At 39.7% G+C, this 21,519-nt stretch overlaps 1 protein-coding gene and 1 non-coding gene across 2 annotated transcripts; one reads left to right on the top strand and one right to left on the bottom strand.

Moving 5' to 3' along the window:
* The first annotated feature begins 6,290 nt into the window (after nucleotides 1-6,290).
* LOC127208021 (U6atac minor spliceosomal RNA) lies at nucleotides 6,291-6,422 on the top strand. The gene has a single exon (XR_007833047.1). It is a non-coding gene; the product is annotated as a U6atac minor spliceosomal RNA (small nuclear RNA).
* Nucleotides 6,423-16,615: 10,193 nt separating this feature from the next.
* LOC127207008 (olfactory receptor 13D1) lies at nucleotides 16,616-17,554 on the bottom strand. Its single transcript, XM_051166302.1, has one exon. It carries the CDS (start codon nucleotides 17,552-17,554, stop codon nucleotides 16,616-16,618), a length of 939 nt encoding a protein of 312 aa, XP_051022259.1.
* Between the last annotated feature and the right edge of the window lie 3,965 nt (nucleotides 17,555-21,519).

The raw sequence follows: 21,519 nt of genomic DNA, 5'->3' as shown, positions 1-21,519 counted from the left end.
GAATTTCTTCTTCTTTTGTTACTAGGTGAGACACCTTTTAGCTTTATGTACTCACCTGAATCCTGACATTTTTTTTCATGAACATCAAGTGCACCTTCATTGCTCAGCACTCCAGTGTTTCAGACACCTATTAGCTGATGAATTGGCCTTTTAATATTTTATTTTACTTGAATCTCACTAACTTCTTTTAAACATTTTTAAAGTTTGTTGTAATTTGCTTATTGTCGATATTGTGTTGAAGATTGGAACATTAGCACAAGGACTTGCAAGTTGTGTTCAAATAAGAGCGCCATATTGTCTTCCTCCTTGGGAGATGTTTTAGGATACTGTCTAGGATACTTTCTATAGGTTCTAAGTTCAAATGCCCTTCTGTGTCTTGTGGAAGGAGGCAAGACACAGGAAGTCAGAACACTTTGGATTAAAACTTCCTTTAGGAAACATGTCAAGTTGTCTCTTCTAGACAGATTGATGGCGCTGTAGGACACAGGCTTCCCTTGGCCAGGCCTTCAGTCAGTACTGAGATTCAGCCTTTTGTATACTCATTCCTTGGAAATGTCTGCTATGCTTAGCCGCAGCCTGGGGTGGACCCTACTGCAGGGTCTTCATCAGGTGTCTTGTCACAGTTGGGGTGCCTGAATCACAAGAGGAGAACCTGTAGCGATTCCCGGGTAGAACCATGCTGTAGTGTCATAGGAACCAAAATGATGTTCTGGTCTCAATCTCTATTTATAATTGTGATATAGAAAAAGAGTGCCTGGAAGTCCATTAGAATGGACAGCAGTTCCCAGAGCGATTGCCTACCTTGCGCGAACACTAGAGAGCTTCTGAAACAGATACTCGTTGCAATAGAGAAAAACGGGCTCTCTGTCTGAGTAGTAGTATTGGGAGAAGGAAATGTTTTTGAAACATCTAAGCAGAAGTTTAGATTGAATATGGAATCATTCACATTGACCAGAAACCCCCCCCCCCCCATCCTAAAGAGTTTGTTTAAACCCAGAGCACACAGCTACTTTTGAGTATGAGCAACACATGGTGTGACAGAAAGGACATCTCCTTAGCAGAATTCCTAAAGGTTTTTCTTCTGTTTCCACTGTTCTTATCTACTGACCATTCCATCTGGACTCTATATTAAAAGGTGCCTGAGAGACTTAGGCCAGGGAGCTGATAGGCTAACTGAAGATCTTTACCTTTTCCTCCATTTCTCCCAATCTACTCTCATTCCCAGCTCTGTAGCAGACTTCTTGCTCCAGACTCCTCCCCCTTCCCTCATCTCCAGTGGGTCACACAGATCTTCCCCATCCAAGTTTCCCTCCTCCTACTCATTGCTTTCTTCCAGCCTTCAACCCCAGCAGGCATTCCATGGAAGCCTAGTGGACACTCTCTCTGGTCAGGGAAACAGGTAGGCTAGCTGCAGATCTTCACCTCTCTTTTCTCTCCTCCAAATCTAGTCCCCCCCTCTCATACCCCCAGTTCCGTTAGCAGAACACCCATTTCAGCCTTCCTTCCTTCTCTGACTCCCATCCCCAATGGTAGAGCTGATCCTCCAATCTTTATCCCTCAACCCCATGCCATTTTTCCAGCCTCCAACACCAGCTGGCCTTTCCTGAGAACAAAACAGCCTTGGAGGGCAAGGGAAGGATAGGTAGGCTAGCTGCAGATCTTCATTCTCCCTTCTCTCCTCCGGAAACACTCCTCCTTCCACACCCCTGCTCTGTATCAGACCACCTGCTGCTGCCTCCCAATGTTATGCAGAGATTACCCAGATCATGAGACCCCCCCCCAAAAAAAAAAAGATCACTGGACTCAATACTGAGGCAATATACACCGGGTCCTGTATTATGGGCTCAGGGCTTTGGATCACAATTCTTCCTGACGCAGCAGGATAGGGGAAAATGATACTGGACCTTTGAGGGTAATGGGTTTATGAGGTAAAAACTGTAATTGGGGGTTAGGGTCACAGCGAAGTAAGAAAAAAACCATAAGCTGGGGTCCTGAGTCTCAGGAATGTAGTCCTTCAGGCAGGTTGGGTGGAGGCTGGGTCTTAAGGGAAAGTTGTGAGTCTCAGGAATGTCAACCGTCAGGCAGGTTGAGTCCAGGAGGCTGAATCTCCAGGGAAGCTGTTTTATCTCAGGGGATCACTGGCCGTTAATTGTATCTAATTGTTCTTGTGGAGTTTCTGGAGAGTGCTGGCAGGCCCAGTTTATGGCAGTGCACGATCATTCCCCGAAACGCAGAAAGGAGTGGGGTCACCTGGAGGACAACTTCTCACAGACCGCGGCATCACTTGCAGAATATACATTACATATAAAATATGGCATTAATTTTGCCCTTACACCTCCTCCTGCCCTCATCTCCTGTGAGTCACACAAATCTTCCCCTCCTACCTTCCCCCAACTCAAGCAGGCATTCTCTGGAAAACCTGCAGGGAGGCAGGTAAGTGGGTGTCAATTCTTACTCTCCATTTTCCCCTCCACATCCAATCCCAAGTCTCATCCGAAGCTCTGTGTTGGCATAAGGTTATTGTGTAAATCAAATGATGATTTCTATATCCCCACCCCACCCCCATATCTGTTTGCAAGCCTTGTTCTGAGACTCTCTCAATAGTGTAGAAACTCTACTCCCCAATTGTCCCCCTGGTTTGTCAATAAAGCAGCTTATAGCCAGTTGCTGAGCAGGGGGAGGGAATAGGACTGGACTTCCTGTCAGGTAAGGGAGAAGGAAGTTAGAAGAGGAAGTAGGGGATTCAGTAAGGGGATTCAACCACAGGCAGAGGTGCAGGAGAGAGGAGGAAAATTCAGCTGGAGCTAAGAAAGAACTAAAAAGTAAGGAACTCAGAGGAAGGATAGCAGGCTACCAAGAAGAGACTTGATACCCTATGAGCATATACAGGGGGAAGAGGTCCCCCTCATTCACAGTCATAGGGGAGGGGAGCAAGGGGAAAATGGGAGGGAGGGAGAAATGGGAGGATACAAGGGATGGGATAACAATTGAGATGTAATATGAATAAATTAATAAATATATTTAAAAAAGCAAGTAATGGAGATTTGGGCAAAGATGGAGTCAGGGTAGCATAGAGGATTATGAACAGCCTTAAACTGCTCAAGATTGTGTTATAAAGCCCCATAAACAAATACAAAAGTGTATGATAGCCAGGTTAAGAGAGACACTAAGAGAAACACAGTTAAATAAAAATAACCTCAACAGCTCTGTAGCAGACTACCTGTTGTGGACTCTTATCACTTTCTGATCCTATTCCCAGGACACTAAGCAGATCATAATGAAATATATTAATTTTCATACTCCTGTGGACCCCCTTAGTATTCCCTCCTTTTCCTCTCCCCATCCCCAATTCCTAAGTGTCAGCTCCCAATACTTAGGAACACATTTTGCCTGGAACCCCCAGTGATTACTCCTGTCAGGGTCCCAAAAGGATTTCCTGCCAGGCATCCCACAGACACCAGAGTATCCTAAGAAGCAGAAAGGGTAACAGAAATGCAGGAGCAAAACACCCCCTCTACAAAGATAATACCTAGGTATTACAATCTTCCCAAACTCAGAGGCCTAGGTACAAACATAAAAACACAGTAACAGCCAAGAAAATGTGTCTCCGTTAGAGCCCAACAACTCTACCACAGGAAGCCCAGAATATTATTTCAACGTACCTGAAGTGCAAGACCAATACACTGAGATAGTCTTTATGATAGGATATAGGATCTTAAAGAGAAAATAGAACAACAACAGCGGCAACAACAAAATAGTCCCTTAAAGAAATGGAGGAAAGTACAAACAAACAGCAAAAGGAAATAAATGAAACAGTTTAAAACTGGAATGTAGAAATAGAATCAATAAAGAAAATCTAAACTGAGGGAAATCTAGAAATGAAAAAATTGGATACAAGCCTCAAAAGCAGAATACAAGAAAGATTGGGGCCAGGACTTTTTTTTTTCTTTTTAGATTAACATTTTCTTTGACCAAGAAAGATCTCCATTATTCTGTTGTGTCTTCCATGCCTTAAAAGCGCTGGCTCCAATCCTTTAGGAAATTCAAGACACTGAAAAAGATGAATCTAAAATAATAGGAATAGAGGAAGGAGAATACATCCAGTTGAAAGGCACAGAAAATATTTTCAACAAACACATAAAAGGGAATTTTCCAAACCTGAAGGAGGAGATGGGAACAAATACAGAGAGCTAAAGCCAGACATCATGCAGAGAGGGAGAAACCTTGGAACGCTCAGCCCTAAAAGGGGGTGTCTTCATAACATTTTTTCTCTCATGGATCAGGGTAATCCCATGGAATAGGAGGCAAAAATAGTATAAGAGCCAGAGGGGATGGAGGACACCAAGAAAACAAGGCTCTCTAAATTAACATGACTGAAGCACATATGGACTCACAGAGATTGAGGCAGCATGCACAGGGCCTGCACCCTTTGGAGCCTTAGAGCTAAAAGGAGATGTGGACATATTTCCTTATCCTTAACCCAGAAACTATCTCCAATTGATAACCACTTGTAAATGAAAATTTAGTTTCCTCTAAGGGAGTCTCACCAGGGAAACAAACTCCCTTTAAAGGTAGGCTGTATGTCCAACAGGAGATGCCAACACAAAATGGACTCAATGTCATCTTTAAAGGTTCCTTGTCTCAGTGTAGCATCAGGGCTTTTTTTTTTTTTAAATGAGTGTGCAAATAAATGGCACTCTGTTTCTTGTGCCTTCTCTTGTTCTCTTTTCTTCTGTTTGTTTTGTCCAATTCCCGTTTATTAGTTTTGTTTTATTTAATCATTGTCTTATAGAAACCTGTTTGTTTTCTAATGAGAGACAGAAAGGAGGTAGATCCAGATGGGAGGGGGTAGGGGGAAGAGATGGAAGGAGTAGAGGGAGAGGGAATTGTAATCAGGTATATTATGTTAGAAAACAGACCTATTTTTCACTAAAATTGAAGAAAAGGTGTCTTCTGTCTAAAAGACTCCATCACCTCTCAATAGGGAATTGGCTCTTTCTTTATTTAATGAGTATTTTTATATACACTGTGACAATTTTAAAGAGATTCCAGAATCTTTGGGTGGCTGCATCACTTGTATTTGTTCTGTAGCTGTGACATTCCTTAACCTAGTAAAATGACGAATAGACTAAAATCATACTGACCCGTACTAATACCTACATGACCAATTAGTAAGAGTGCCAAATATATCAGATTAATATGTTCACCTGGCAGCAAACTTTCTTGGGATATTAATTATAAATAGTATGATTTTCATATACTAACATGATACGGGTAGTTTCAAAGTATAACTGAAATTCAGTTAAAACACCTAAGATTAAAAAAAAAAATGGATAACATTGATATTAAAACAACGACTACATTAAAATCAGAGTGATTTTTCAAACAAATATCATGACCTTATAATCACACAGGTGTAGGTATAATATTTTATTGATATTAGGTGCATTAAAGTTGTCGATAGCCAGGTCTGGTGGTGCATGCCTTTAATCTGAGCACTCGGGAGACAGAGGCAGGTGGATCGCTGTGAGTTTGAGGCCAGCCTGGTCTACAAACTGAGTCCAGGACAGCTATGGTGACACAGAAAAACCCTGTCTTGAAAAACCAAAAAGAAAAATAAAAGCTATCTATAAGGACCACTTAACTATGCAAGTTATTATTAAATAATAAATAGAACACAAATTACACCTACACATTCCATTGTGTAGTTGGTACCCTAAAAGCTCTTGCTTTTGTAGTGTAAGGATGCCAGTGTAATGATGACATACTGGCCGACGTATCATCACCGTGGCTATCAGTGTTCTTTTAAATGCACTTGGTCTTTTACTAGTCATCACTGTGAGAACACTGGATTTAATCTCATCATTTATGCCCATCTTTTGTGTTTTTTAAATAATCATCTTCACTGTAACTAAATTTGTGTCAATATTAAGAGACTGGAAATAGGAAAAAAAAACTTTGTTTAATTCTTCCAATGGGATGGGAGAGGGGGTGGGTATGGAGAGAAATAGGCTTCATTTTCCAAAATATTTTCTTTCTTTCTTTTTTTTAAAAGATTTATTATTTATTATTATGTATACAGAGCTCTGCCTGCATGTACATCTGCAGGCCATAGGAGGGTATCATATCACATTATAGATGGTTGTGAGCCACCATGTGGTTGCTGGGAATTGAACTCATGACCTTTGGAAGAACAGTCAGTGCTCTTAACCGCTGAGCCATTTCTCCAGCCCCCCAAAATATTTTCTTTATCTATAAAGATAACTTATTGTTTTAAATATATAATACCTATGTTATATAAAAGGAGAGAAGGGTAACATTCTCCTTGGCAAAGATGGGTGAGACTCTTGGGCTTAACAACATTAACAAAATGATTAAGGCAGTGCCACGTACTTGATAGCACCTGACAACATTTTATTTATTTATTTATTTAATTCATTTTACACCCCAATCATATCCCCCTCCCTCCTCTCCTCCGTGTTCCAACCCCCGAACTCTTCAGAAAGGGGGAGCCCTCCCCAACCACCTCAGCACATCAAAGTTGCATCAGGACTGAGCTCACTCTCTTCCACTGTGGCCAGGCAGGGTAGCCCCACCAGGGGGAAGTAATCTAAAAGCAGATAACAAAGTCCATGTCTGAGACAGCCCCAGCTCCCCTTACCTGAGGACCCACATGAAGCCTGAGCTGCCCATGGGCTACGTACGTGCAGGGGGTTAGGTTCCAGTCCATGCATGGTTCTTGGTTGGTGCTTCAGTCTTCACAAGCTGCCCCCCTCCCCCACCATCCCCCCTCAGGTTGGCGGTCTCTGTTGGAGCTTCTGTCCCCTCTGTGTCCTTGTATCCATCCCACAACTCTTTCACAATGCTCCCTGCACTCCCACTAATGTTTGGCTGTGTGTCTCAGCATCTGTTTTGATCTGCTGCTGGATGGAGTCTCTGAGAGGACAGCTGTGCTAGGCTTCTGTCTGCAAGCATAGCAGAATTTCTTTAATAATGGCAGATGTTGGCTGCCTCCTATGCGATGGGCCTCAGGTTGGACCAGGCATTGGTTGGACAATCCCTCAATCTCTACTCTATCTTTATCCCTGCACATCTTGTAAGCAGGGTAAATTTTAGGTTGAAGTTTTTCTTGCGTGGCTTGGTGTTCCCTTCCCTCCACTAGAAATCTCATCTGTATGTCTGTCTCTGTATTTATTTCCTGATTTCTGTGACTTTGGAGACTATATCAGTACCATTTCAATTTCATACCTTTGCTGTTGTAATCAGTTGTCCCACCTGTCAACTTATGTTTCTAGAGCTATCTCTGCTATTACACTTACTTGATAAGTTAGGCCTCATATCTATGCAGCTTCCCTTCTTATTTAAAAGAGCTTTAACAAGTCCTACCTTACATTCCAAAATGTTTTAATAGTACCCACCTTTTATTCCTAAACTATAACTCCTCCTTCTCGTTTACTCTCAGGGAATGTCACTAGTCCTATTTCACACACAGGGGATCATCACATTCTATTTCGTCTGTTTGGTACATAATGTCATGTATAGTGTTTTCTTTTAATTTTTTTGTTACTCCTTTCTTACTCATATTCATTTTCCTTTGTAATGCTGATGTTTAAATGCTACTAATTTAAACAAAAGCAGCGAAACAAGAGTCTCAAAGAGATTGACTCACCAAAGGGAACAAAGGAAATAATTTAGAGCATGCTGGTTCATTTCTATCATTTTCGTGTAACCTGAGTATGCTTGTAGCTTAGTCTTTCCTCTCTCATTCTGCACTATTCCTGCACATTTAGTCTATAAATGATGCTTTGGACAGAAATTTTGCAGGCAGCTTCTCACATCGCTCTTAGTGGAATCAATACACCAGTACTATGTTTTTCTGTTCATACTATCCATTCAGTGAAAAGGGTTCGATCTCTAGAACAGAAATAAGTTTTAAAAAATCTGGATTCCAATTCATCTTTGACACTATGTATAAGTATTTGTGTTTTGAACTTTCTTAGTTGTATGTTTTTCTATATCAGTATTTTTAAGTTCAATTCTTAGTCTTTAATGTTTTGCTCTATCCTCTGCCTTATTTAAGATACACGTTTTCTTTCCCTGTGTTTGTAGCATTCATTTGTATTTTCCTTTAGCTGACTTGTAGTGCCATCTTGGTTACATACTATTTCACTTAGCATATGAACTGCCTTGTATCCCAGATGACTTCTGTTTTCTGCAGTCTAAGGTAATTCTTTAACACCTATTTCCCTTTCTTTAAGAAAAGAAACTAATCTTTAAGACTGTTTTTTTAAACTCACAAGTTATTTTATTAGGCATACCATTCATTGGCTTTTATTGAAAATAGGTTATTTTTCATACAGTATATCCTGATTTCAGTGTTCCCTCCCTCTACTCCTCCCAGTGCCTCCCAACCTCCCACTTCCTTTTTGTCTTTAGCTAGAAGAGAACAGGATTCTGAGAAATAACAACCAAACCTGACAAAATAAAATATAATAAAGTGAGGCAAAACTATACTATCGAAGTTGGACATGTCAACCTAACAGGAGGAAAAGTGTTCCAGGAACAGGCACAAGAATCAGAGGCCCACTTGTTGTCATGGTAACACTCCAGAGAGGCTCCAAAGGAGGAGTCTTACCAACATTTTCTACTGTTTGAACATAAACTCGTTTTACATAAAGTTATTTACATCAACTTATCTGATTGATAGTAATTTCTTTTATTTGTTAGTGTCTCTCACATGTATTTTTGCTCTTTCAAAATGCCTTAAATTTAAAAACTTTTGTTCAGAAACATAAAATTTAAAGGGGATAGTTGCATGGCTAGTAATAACGGTGTTTATTGTATCAAGTGAAACTTCATAAGATTATAAATATAATAGTACTAAGCTTCCAGATTATCATCTGTAACCATCTGAGTCATTATTATAACAGAACTGCTATGGAGTTATGCTGTCCTCAGCCAGCAGTAACTGACAGTTATTTTGTCCTGCATCTGGTGTGAGAAGATAATGGAAGAACTAACTCTGCTAGTTTACAGATTGCTTGGGTTAAACTTTAACTTAATTTTATTAGATTTCTATATCAGAGAGGCTCTGGGAAGATGTGTATGATTATTAAATGTCACTGTTTTAAGAGCAGCACTGTCATACAGTGACTAGGTAACTGTCATGTAGATATGTAGGCCTGGTAAAGACCTCCTGGCTTTAGCTGTATTAGTCGCTAAGAAAAAACTGTAAGAAAAACCATATTTCTGTTGCTAACTTTCACAAAGTCTGATATGCTCCGGAACATAGTAATCTCATTACAAACAGCCAATACCACGTGAAAGAATATTGAAAACGACACACCATGCCAACTTGATTCTGATAAATCGGATGTTTTTTTCCTTTTCCTTTTTCTTCCCCTACACTCATCCCCCTGGGAATAACAACTGAAACCCTGTCAAAGCTGTGCATAGTAAATTAAGTTTCACAGGGACCATTAAACTTTATTTTTAATTTCTCACTTGCAAGAGTTGTAAGTACCTATTAAGAAGTTTTGCTTTTAAAATAATAGAACTTTTTTTTTTTTAAGCTGAGAGAATTTGCAATAAAGTTTTCACAGGGACTATTAAATTTATTTTAAGATTTTTCTCTTGTAAGAGATGTAAATAGCCTAATTAAAAGTTTCGACTGTTGAAAAATAGTTGAACTTTTTCCTAACAAGTTTAAGAAGGGTTGTAATCTGCTGCAGGATGACGCTTTTCTGATGATAGCTGAGCCAGATGCTGATCATTGAGAATAACAGAATGTCATTAGGTCATTTTGTTGCTACATTTATTTAGCAGAGCAGTAATATTTGTTTTTTTTTGGTTCCTGGTTTATCTAGTCTCAGGTTCTTGGCCAGCCTAGCAGCACGGGGTATGGGTTCTATCTTATGGAGTGGGCCTTAACTCAAATCAGATGTTAGGTGGTAACTCCCACAGACTCTGTGCCACTATTGTACCAGCATATCTTGCACAGGTCACCACTGTTTATAAAGGCTTTGTACTTGGGCTAGTGTTTAACTTTCTCTTTTGATAGTGTGTAGAGTGTCTTCTAGTACCATGAACACTAGTCTGCAGAACTGAAGGCTCTAGGTAGGTACCAGCCCAACTTTTCTGTGTTCAATAAGTTGAATAACTGTACTTTTCAGCAATGGGACCTTATTATCAGTGTGTGGAGAGCCACCAATACCCTAGGTTGGCAGTAACCTAGGTTGTGTAGGGGTTCACAAAGGACTCCCTTTGGCCAAGAAGTTGATTAGATATAACCCAGTACACGAAGCTTCATTTGGTGACAAGAAATGGTTCAACTGGGGCTTTGTCTCCGGGTTATTTGATGATTTCATTCAAATTGCCTTCCTATGGGTATATATTTTAGGAAGCTTCTTCTGTAAGGTTTCCAAACAACTCTTCAAATGGCCCTTATTTTTATCTGTCCCTCCCCATAGTCTCTCCCTAGGATCTTCTTCCACCCTCTTCTCTGTTTCATTCTCTCATTCCAGTCCATCCCTTTTTCATCTATAACTACTTATTTCCTTTTCCTAAGGAGATGGGAAAAAAAAGACACCTGCACCCAGTCAATACTCAGAGAATGAGAGACCTTGGAACATTCAACCCTAAAAGGGATCTCTCCATCAAATCCCTCCCCACAAGGCTCAGGGAACTCTGTAGAAGAGGAGGCAGGAAGAGTGTAAAAGCCAGAGGGGATGGAGGACACCAAGGAAGCAAGAACTTCTAAGAACAACAAGATCAAAGCACACATGAACTCACAGACTGAGGCAGCACGCACAGGGCCTGCGTGGGTCTGCACCAGACGGGGTCCTAGAGTGAAAGGAGAAGCAGACACATGCTCCCATCCCTAACCCAGAAGCAGTCTCCAATTTAGAGCCTCTTGCAAATGAAAATTTTGTTTTCTCCAGGGAAGTCTCACCGGAGGTGGGGGTGGCAGGAAACTATTCTTAAGGGTAGGCTGGATGCCCAGCAGGACATGGCAAACACAAAACAAACTCAACTGCATCTTCGGAAGTTCTTCATCTCATTGTTTAGTCAGAGCACTGTTTTTTAAATAACCTTACAGGTTCTATGTGTATATATTATGGCTTCTCATTTTGTTTTTATTGGATTCTTGTGGTGTGAATATGTATGTCTCAGCTTCTATATGTATCTTGTGCTTTTTCCTTGGCTTTTTTTCTTATTTGGCTGTTTTATACTATTCAATCTTATTCCTTAGATGCCTGTTTGTTTTTAAATTTTGTATATGTGTGTGTGTGTGTGTGTGTGTGTGTGTGTATGTACATGTGCTCTATGTGCATGTACACCTGCATGTTAGAAGAAGGCATTAGATGGTATAGACAATTGTGAGACACCATGTGGTTGCTGGGAATTGAACTCAGGACCTCTGGAAGAGCAGACAGTGATCTTAACCACTGAGCCATCTCTCCAGCCCCTACTATTTGCTTTTTAAGGAAAGACAGAAAGGGTGTGGATCTGGATGGGAGAGGAGGTATGAAGAAGTAGGGGGAAAGGAAACAGTAATCAAAATATATTATATGAAAGAGATCTATATTTGGGACTGGAGAGATGGGTCAGTGGTTAAGAACACTGGTTGTTCTATCAGAGGACCTATCAAATCCCAGCACTCACATGGCAGCTCACAACTGTCTGTAACTCCAGTTCCAGGGGATCTGACACCCTCACCATGGTATATCAAATAAATAAATAACTAAAAACTCTATGTTTAATAAAAGAAAAAATTATAATAGTAACACTTAGGACTCAATTTCTATCTTTGACTCAGTCACAAATAAATTTATTCAAGGATCACTGACCTCACAAATTTTGTATATTTATCCCGTATAACCATGTATATTCTGAAACTTTCAAACATATAGGGACAGAGAACAGCTAAGGCTGACCATGATGTATTTGCTACCAGCTTCTGCCTTTCATATTTTACTAATTTATGTAGAGTGATGAGTCTGTTCTCTGTGACTCCTTTAGGTGAGAGTCATCTTTTGGATGTATTTTTAAAGGAAATTGTAGATACCATAATTTTCATAAGTCTTTTATCATGTGACTCATTATAGTTAAATATTTATAGTTTTCCTTTCAATTAAAAATTTACAGAGAAGTGAACACAATTTCCTGTCCCAAACCAAGAAGGTATCTTTATCCACAACCACTTGCAAAGGAAATATTAGTTGTTTTTTTTTTTTTTTTAAGTCTCACTGAATTTGTAAACCATACTTAAGGATGGGCTTCATGCCCAGCAGTAGACGGTCAACACAAAACAAACTCAATGATGTTTTTGTAGTTTTTTTTGTCTATTATTGATTTGTTTGTTTGTTTTTTAATCTTATTGGTCATTTGTGTATATGTTAAAGCATCTGATTTTGTGGTTTTTGTGTGTTTATGTGTATGTGTGTGTTTGTGTGTGTGTCTGGATGAGTGTGTCTCTCTTGTGCTTTTCCATTTAAAAAAATCTATTGTTTTTGCTCATGCTCTAAAAAAAAAAAAAAAAAAAAAAAAAGAAAAAAAGAGAGAGAAAGAAGATGTGGTATTGGATGGATGAGGAGATGGGGAGGAGATGGCAAAAGGAAATTGTGATCAGAATATAGTATATGAATTTTCAATAAAAGAAATTTACATGCTGCAGAATTATAAACTGTAATGTCATATTCTGTTTTAACAAATGCACACCTGTGCTATTTGAAGCCTTATAAGAATATAAAACAGTAACTTCAGAAGAATTTCCTCTTGTTCTAGCTCAGTTAATACCTACAGTGACTGTCCCATCAGAGGCACCTAGTTCTGATTTTTAAAACACATTCACTTAATTTTGTGTGTCCTATAGCTTCAATATGCACTCCTTGAAACAGGACACTTTCACTGTATTCAGAGCACGGATTGTAAGGGGACACGGGTAGGATCAGGGGTGGGATGTGGGAAGCCATCACATATCACCTGGGTTGACATGATGTGGCTAGGAATTGAAGAGTAGTAAAGTTCTCAAACACAGGCAGAGTTTGAATGTAGAAAAGATAGACCTTGCTGCTGTGCTGGATGCGGGTGTTTCACTCTCTGAGATGGAAAAGACTCAAAGAAGAGTAGTTTGAAGATGGGAAATTAGAGTTTCTGTTTGGGACATGTATTTAACAGGCCATTAGATTAGGTCTCGGGACTGGTGATGCATATAAAAGTTACTGTCCAACCTAGTAATCTTTCTATTTTGCTCATTGTCAAGTTACAAGTTGAGTAATCTAATTCAGGGATTATATCTGTGTGTAGCTGGGTTGGGTAGACTCTGCCAGTCAGTTAGACTCTTCCCATGTCCAGAGTGAAGAAAAGCAAAGCATACCTACAACACAGGGAAAATAATTTTAACTCAGGAATTGCCACAGCAGTTGCATGTATTATGTAAATCACAGTAACACTGTACACACTTTGTTTTGGAAATAAATTCTCTTAAAAGACAAATAGGGGCCAATAGGATGGCTTAGTTAGTAAAGACGTTTGTCACAAACACTGATGACTTGAGTTCCATATCTGCGAGGGAAAGAACTGACTCCTGCAAATTATCACACACACACACACACACACACACACACACACACACACACACACACACACACAGAGTATAATAAAATCATTTCCTAAAAACACAGAGGCCATATCAAAAAGTAAAATAATGACACAGTGACTCATGTAATATAGGCCACCTTGTTGATATCTGTGCGACCACAAAGAACTGCGATGATTCACAGTTCTTCCTCTAGCGAGAACTTTCCATCAATAGCTGTGTGTGTAGTTAAGGAGAGCACAGCTCTTTCACCGCAAGCACGTCAGTTTAGCTACATTGCTGGCAGAGCTGACACGGAGTGAGTCAAGGTAGAGTGATGGCAGCGCCTGAGGCCACAGGAGACACTTTGAGAGGAGTGGTCAGTTTGTAGACAAAGGCTGGAGTGACGGAGTTCTAGATAGAGCGACAGCTGCGAGGCCTGCCCAGGCAAGGGCAAAGCCCTCATTTTCCTTCAGCGCAAGAAAGTCAACCACACATCGGCTCATTCACTCACTCAGTACACACTTTTAAAAAGAGAGTTTATTTTGCCTCACAGTTCTAGGGTACAGCGCTTCATGATGGGGAAGCCATGGCAATGGGAGCTTGAGGCAGCTGGTAACATACGTCGTCCACAGCCAGAAAGATGAATGCTCATTCTCAGCCCACTTCCGCCGTTTATGCAACCCAGGGAAAGGTACTATTCGCAATTCAAGATAATCTCCCGCAAGCACATGCAGAGGGTCATCTCCCAGGTTATTTTTTTCCCCTCTCAGGACACTGATAATTTTTTTCTTTTGTTTTTGGTTATTTTTGAGACAGGTAATGCAAGGTGACCTTAAAGTTAAGATTTACTTTGACAAATATTAGAGGAGAAAAAATTCCTTGTGTATGTGAGTGAGTTGTATGCACATGTGGTACATGCACTCATGTGTGAATGCAGTCTCCTATGCATGTGTGGAGGCCATAGGACCACAGCAGGTGTGCTGGTCACTCTCTCTCCATTTTATTCACTTGAGGCAGGGTGTCCCATGGAGCCTAGTTCTAGGCGGGAAGGTAGCAAGCTCCATCAATCCTCTTGTCTCCATGTCCATAGCGTTGGGTTAAAGGCTTCTGTGAGACCCTGTCTGATGTTTTAAGTGGATGCTGGCATCCGAACTCAGGTCTTCCTGTTTATGCAGCAAACGCTCTTATCCAGCCATCTCTCTAGCTCTTGGGGGAAAAAAAGCTTAACTTGAGAATTTTAACAGCCCTTCTCCCACAACAGCCCCAAATTTCTTAACTTCTTTAAAATCCATCTTTCTCTAAATTCCTTGCCTTAGCAAGATAGCTTATTTTGCATGAAAAAGATGATCATGATTAAGGAAGGCAAGGAGGAGAGGGTGAAACCTGTGGGATGATTGGGCAATAAGAAATCTTGGAAACCATGTTTCAAAGCAGCTGTGAACTGAAATGCAATGTTTTTTGTTTTTTTATAAGTACTGCTGCGCTATAGCAGTTTTTGAAAAGAAACTCAAGTAGGGATGTTAAAAGTGCTTTTTGTTCGACTTCAATCATGGTTCTTTCTTTGGGAGGAAGGAACCGTGTCAATGCTAGTTTTGTCAGGGTTGTGATGACAACTGCAGGACTCGTAACAAGGGCAGACCGTGGGTTGTGTTCCTCCTTCTTTATTTGGTGTTGTGCGGAATGAGGACAGAGCCTAAGAGTACAGCTTGATGCAACTTTCAAACACAACACAACTACTCAAGGTGTTGGTAGAATAGATTTTAAATAGATTTTAAAAGGTGTGCTGCTGGTGATGTCGCCAAAATGAGAGCTAGATTCCAGGAAAATATAAATGTCCCTCAACAAGTATTGGGGGGTGAGTGCATTACTTGCGTGCGTGGTGAGTGGAGATCAGATGCTATGCTTTAGATATTGAAAGACAGCAGGGCCAGTGAGATGGCTCAGCAGGTGAATGTGCTTGCTGCCAAGCCTGAGGATCTGACTTTGATCACTAGAGCCCACATGGTGGAAAGAGAGAACTGACTACTACAAGTTTTCAACTAACCTCTGCACAGAATGGATAAATGAATGCATGTTTAAAAAAAAAAAAAAACCAACAACACCATAGATACTGGATACTTGGGACTAATTTAAATTTTTTAATATTTTCCTTAGAAATAAGAGTGTCCCGGGGAAAAATAGGAATAAGAAGTTAGCAAGGGAGTATTTAGTTGGGAATATATAATTAGAAACAGCAAGAATCCAACTAAAAATTGGGGGAGTATTGTAGAAATGTAGTTTATTGACTCATAACCAAAAGAACACCTGTGAATTTTGCTTTAGCCACAGCTGGATCAAGGACTTAAAGCAACAGCTCCTGACATTTTCTGTTTTCCTTGAACTCCCTCCGTGCCTTTCATCTAGGCCTTTTCTGGGTTCTGGCAAAGATTGGGCCTCAGTTTATGCTTCTTCACCAACCCTAGAACAAAGAGTACCACTTTTCTCAAACTGGAGCAGCATCTGGGACTGAATATGATTCACCAGACCTGGCTGACGTGTGTGGCGTCAATCACTGGACTAGGCGCATGCTCAGTGGTTAACACTAGTTCTAGGAAGCAGGGCTAGCCTTTCCCAGCATTGCAAGACTCAAAAGAAGGACTATTAAGTTGTAAAGAGAAAGGATAGTTTCTTTTACCTGTAGAGGGGATTCTAGACCATAGCACGATGGCCATTGAATTAAAAGTGAATGAAAAAGAGACTAGGAAAAAAAAAAAAGCAGACGATGAATGAATGAGGGGAAGTATAAGAAGGAAATGGCAGAGAGAAGAGGAAGACAAACATGAGGGGAAAAAGAAATAAAAGGGAGAAGGGAGATAGAAGAAAAGGGTTGATTAGAGGAGCTGCACACAGCTGGGAGTCTGCAAACACTGCGCTATTCAGAAGATTTACAGGACATATGTTGAAGAGAACCGGAGCTTCATCCTTGGTCTTTCAAGTTTGAAAACACAGCAACTCCTCTGGTCCCAGGCTGAGTTTCATAGGCCTCGAGGCCTTTTAGATTTTCCACAGATGCAAATGCTTGCTTAAAATTTTCTTCACAGCCCCCTTTACCTCCTTATTCCTCAAGCTGTAGATGATGGGATTCAACATTGGAGTCACGACTCCGTAGGATAGTCCAATGATTTCATCCGATGCTTTGGTGTTTTTTGACTTGGGCTTCATATACATGAAAAGGGCTGAACCATAGAATAAGATGACCACAGTTAAGTGGGCTGAACAGGTAGAAAAGGCTTTCCTTCTTCCCTCAGCAGAATTAATTCTCAGGATGGAAGACAGGATAAAAATATAGGACACAAATATCAGCAGCAGAGGAATCATTAACAAAACAATACTGGCCACTGTCATGATGAGCACATTCATGGTGATATCTGAGCAGACAAGTTTAAGAAGAGCCAGGATCTCGCAGGTAAGGTGATCGATGACATTATTACCACAGAAAGGCAACACCATTGTCAAGACTGTTTGCACTAGAGAGTTCAGACAGCCTACGACCCAGGACCACACAGCCATGTGCACATATACCACCTTGTTCATGACTATAGGGTACCTCAGTGGATTGCAAATGGCTGCATACCTATCATAGGCCATCACAGCCAGGAGGACACACTCTGTGGAGCCCAAGCCAAGGGAGATAACCATTTGTAGTGCACAGCCAAGGAAGGAGATGGATTTTCTCTCTGACATAAACATGATAAGCATTTGAGGAATGGATGAGGATGTGTAACAGATGTCCAAAAATGAGAGGTTCCCAAGAAAGAAGTACATGGGGGTATGGAGCCGAGAATCCAGGATACTAATGATAATAAGCAGACTGTTTCCCAGAAGGATTATCAAGTACATGATGAGACAGAGCACAAAGAGGAAGAGCTGGAGTTCTGGATACTGGGAAAGCCCCACGAGAAAGAATTCTGTCACTGCAGAATAATTTCCCATCTTCACACAATCATCTCACCTGCAGAATTCATACAAGGACGTGACTCAAGGAAACTTAGGTTTTTGATGGAGATTCCTAACATAACTAGCTTTCACATGTAATTTCGGGTCACACTTCTTTTAAGTATAGTCACACAGGTTTTTTTTTTTTTTTTTTTTTTTTTTTTTTTTTTTTTTTTTAATGAATGGTTTGAACTAAAGCTGCTTCCTATTAAGGCTGGGTACAAAAGTATTATTTAGATTTGCGCCTTGCCACTGATTTAGACTTTTATTCATTTTAATTACTTAACTTTTACGAGTTGCAGCTAGCTAGGCTAGTGTCAGATAGAGAAATGAGCAAAACAATACAACTTTAAAAATATGTTTTAATGATTATGTATACAGTGTTCTGCCTGCATATATGCCTGCACACCAGAAGATGGCACCAGATCTCATTATAGATGGTATAAGCCACCATGTGATTGCTGGGAATTGAACTCAGAACCTTTGGAAGAGCATCCAGTGCTCTTAACCTCTGAACCATCTCTCCAGTACCAACAATAATGTTTTGGTAGTTTGTATTGTGAATTGAATTAGATGAAATCTACTAGATGATGTATCAAATAGTTTCAAGATGGCACTAACAGATGAACATATAGTACAACAAATTACATAAGACATAACTATTTTAAGTATATGTTCACATTCAATAAATTATATTTTTAAGTTAAATTGACTGGGAAGGAAAACATTGATTTATTTAAAACAACTTCACATGGCCTGGATGTGGTGATGCTCACATTTAATCTCAGCACTTGGTTGGACAGAGGCAGATGGATCTCTGTAAGGTTGAGTCCAGCCTAGACTACATAGCAATTTCCAGACCAGTCAGGATTACACAATGAGACCCTGTCTCAAATTTTTTTGTTTTAGAGTAAGGGAATTAAAGTTATAACAGGAGCATTTTTCTTGGAGCATCTAAAGAATAAGGAGTCTGGGAGCCATGGTGTATGTTCTCAGGAACCTCTAAGCACTGGGGACACTTAGATGCTATTATGTACAGTTTTCCTCACCCTTTAAATTAAGACCACTAGGAGCTACATTTCTTCCTTTTACAACTTTCCAGTTGCTCTTAATTTCCTATTTTTTCTTCCACTTATCTCCTAGACGCATATCCTGTGTTACCAGATAAATCAATATAGCTTTATAAAATACTTACTAATATCTGTATATCTATATATACATTTTAATAAATTTATATTGGTGTTTAAATGGCATTCCAGGATATTCCATAGTAATTTTGTTTGGGCTATGATGCTTTTGTATGTAATGATACTGACAGCTACTTTTTGAGCACTATGTTTTAACCTAATTATACTATTGCAAGCTAATTGAATGCTTTAACTCATTAAGTCTGGCTATAGAGTCAGTCCTCTTAACCAGACCATCGTCTACAGACTCCTACACTAATTCTCAGCAAAGAAAGACTATTAGGAAGAAATTACTTCTCACGGTGTTTAACTTAATAGCAAGCTTCACTAGTTTTACTTTCAATCATAACTGCTGTAGAAGAAAACCCTGAAGGCCAGATCATAGCCTCCTTCTATAACAGTTTTATAGTTATCAGAATTAGTGTCATCAAGAACAATGACGCGAGAGTCCTCTGCATCTCATCTGCATCTACCAACCATGCACCTGTAATCCTCCAGCCTTGGATTTTACTCTGCCAATCAATACACACTTTAGAGTGTTAAGTGGCCAGTTCTTGCCTTTTCTTCCATGTGGCTTATCTTTCTGTTCCATTCCGTCTACTTAAAACTGTAGCCCTACATCATTAAAAACTTGGCCTTTCGTCATTTCACCCATATTTACTTCATAGGACATCCAAACATGATTATAATCTAATTATATAGAGAATTGTACCCTCTAACTTGTCATCACCATCGCAGCTTCTGTTTTCTGGCTTGTGATCATACCCTTATCACATTTTACACATGCGTACCCATATATACACTTCTCTTGGCTCTTTTGTATCCAAAGAACTTTAAGACGTGGATGAAGGGCTTACTTCTTGACTGGTTGTAAGTGAGGGAGTTCTCATTTTCTATGTGCAACAGGACAGGAACAACATTTTCTCTCTACCTCCTTTCCCTGTCAGTTCTTTTCCCCTTAAGAATATCAAGCCGCCAGTGATTCTGTCAAAGTTAAAGTAGAAATGACAGCAGCCGCGTCTTAGCACATTAGGAAACACTCCTTTCTCCCTGGATTTATCTTTGTTAACTAGACACACTGGCCACAGGGGCTGGCTCCCACAAAGGAGTCAGTCCCATAAGTTAGGCTGAATTTTTATTTTTGGAATATAGCTGTGAAGTAAGAAAAGAAAGGGAAAATTAAAGGAAGATTTAATTAAACGTGAATACTTACAATGTAAAGAAAGTGTGCAAAGAAAGCATGTATAGTACGGCAATGGGGCTGTGGAAAAGACAAGGGTGACGGGACTGAGGCATCTTTCCTCTGTTCACAAATGGATCCAGGCAAGGCAGGCTGCTGTTTTCAGATAAAAGACGAACCAGAGAAAGGGAAATCAGTGACCACACAAAACAAACTAAAAGTTTACCCAGCACACACGAAAAGCCTATTTTGATTCTGCACTGTCTTATCTTCCCAGTTCTGCAATTTCATTTTACTGTGAGGGAGCCATGGAAGGAGTCATGGCTGGCTTCTCTCTCCAGTGACTTTTTATCAGTTTCTCTATAAGCCCTGATAGAAATAAAGCCCAAGGAAAGACAATGTATATGCTACCTCGTGCAACTTCAAGGTTGCATGCGTCAACCACACTCATTCCGACAGCCCTTGAAATGAGAAACTCTGGATTATGACTGCTATTCCTAGTGCTTTGCAGTGACTCTGTTTTGCCTTGTCTTTGCCATGGCTATGTTTTTTTGTCTTTGCAATGACTATGTTTTACCTTGTCTTTGTATTTTTTAATTGCTAACTTTTCTTTGTGTACACAAACATGCTATTTTATTAAGATGGAAAACTTTCAGCTCAAACTGTTTTCTAAGAGCATCCTTACCTCCTCTTGTGAAGGTGACGTCTTTGCTATGCATGCTCTCACTCAACACAAGCTACGCCAGCACACTTGAACACACAATAGTTCTATTGTCAGTATTGAACCTTCAAAAGAGACACAGGGTTCAGAATGCTTATGGTGGGTATTTATGCTTTTAAGAACAAAGCAATTTATATGCTATATACCATATATTCATATGAAAAATGTAATCTATTAAACTAAAATAGCCTTTTATCTAGATCTGTCAGGACAGAGACAATATGATTCTAATAAATCCAATTTGTAGATACACATACAAAGGCTACAGGGGACATTAAACCATATGTTAAAATGATGTCATTTATCTTTATTAATTCGCAGAATTCCAAATGAATGCCAAAAATTATTATAATGTGAAACAAACATAAAAAAACCTCACAATAGCTAGATTTCTATCAGCTATCTAACTAGAAATCAATGAGCATTTGATGGCTTACAATATCCTCTCTTGATGCAAACTTTTGGTAATCAAGACCTAGAAAGAAAGTCAGTAAGATGTTAAAGATGACTTTTGTCAAACTTACCAACCACAATTCCAAGTGATGACATGCTAGGGGTGTACTCCTAAGAAATTCATTACAAAGTTATTATTAATGAACATTTCACCAAAACATCTAATAATATAATAAACAAAGATAAAGAACCATGTATGTGCTAGTATTATTTTAACTTAAATTACTTTTTTTTTAATAGCAGTTATAATCTTTCTTTCAAGACACAGAGATCTTTCATGTGAAGATCATGGTGTGACAAGTAAAACGACATTGTGTCCCATACAAAACCCGTGAAAATTGTAGTCTTAGAGCAGGGTTAAAGACAATGGAGGATGATGCTCATGATAATACGAGAGAAGTTGATATTTTGTCTTTAATGT

The sequence above is a fragment of the Acomys russatus genome, chromosome 2, assembly GCF_903995435.1.
Source record: "Acomys russatus chromosome 2, mAcoRus1.1, whole genome shotgun sequence".
Lineage (NCBI taxonomy): Eukaryota > Metazoa > Chordata > Mammalia > Rodentia > Muridae > Acomys > Acomys russatus.
Note: the sequence above shows the minus strand (reverse complement) of the source record. Positions and strands in the feature narration are given on the sequence as shown.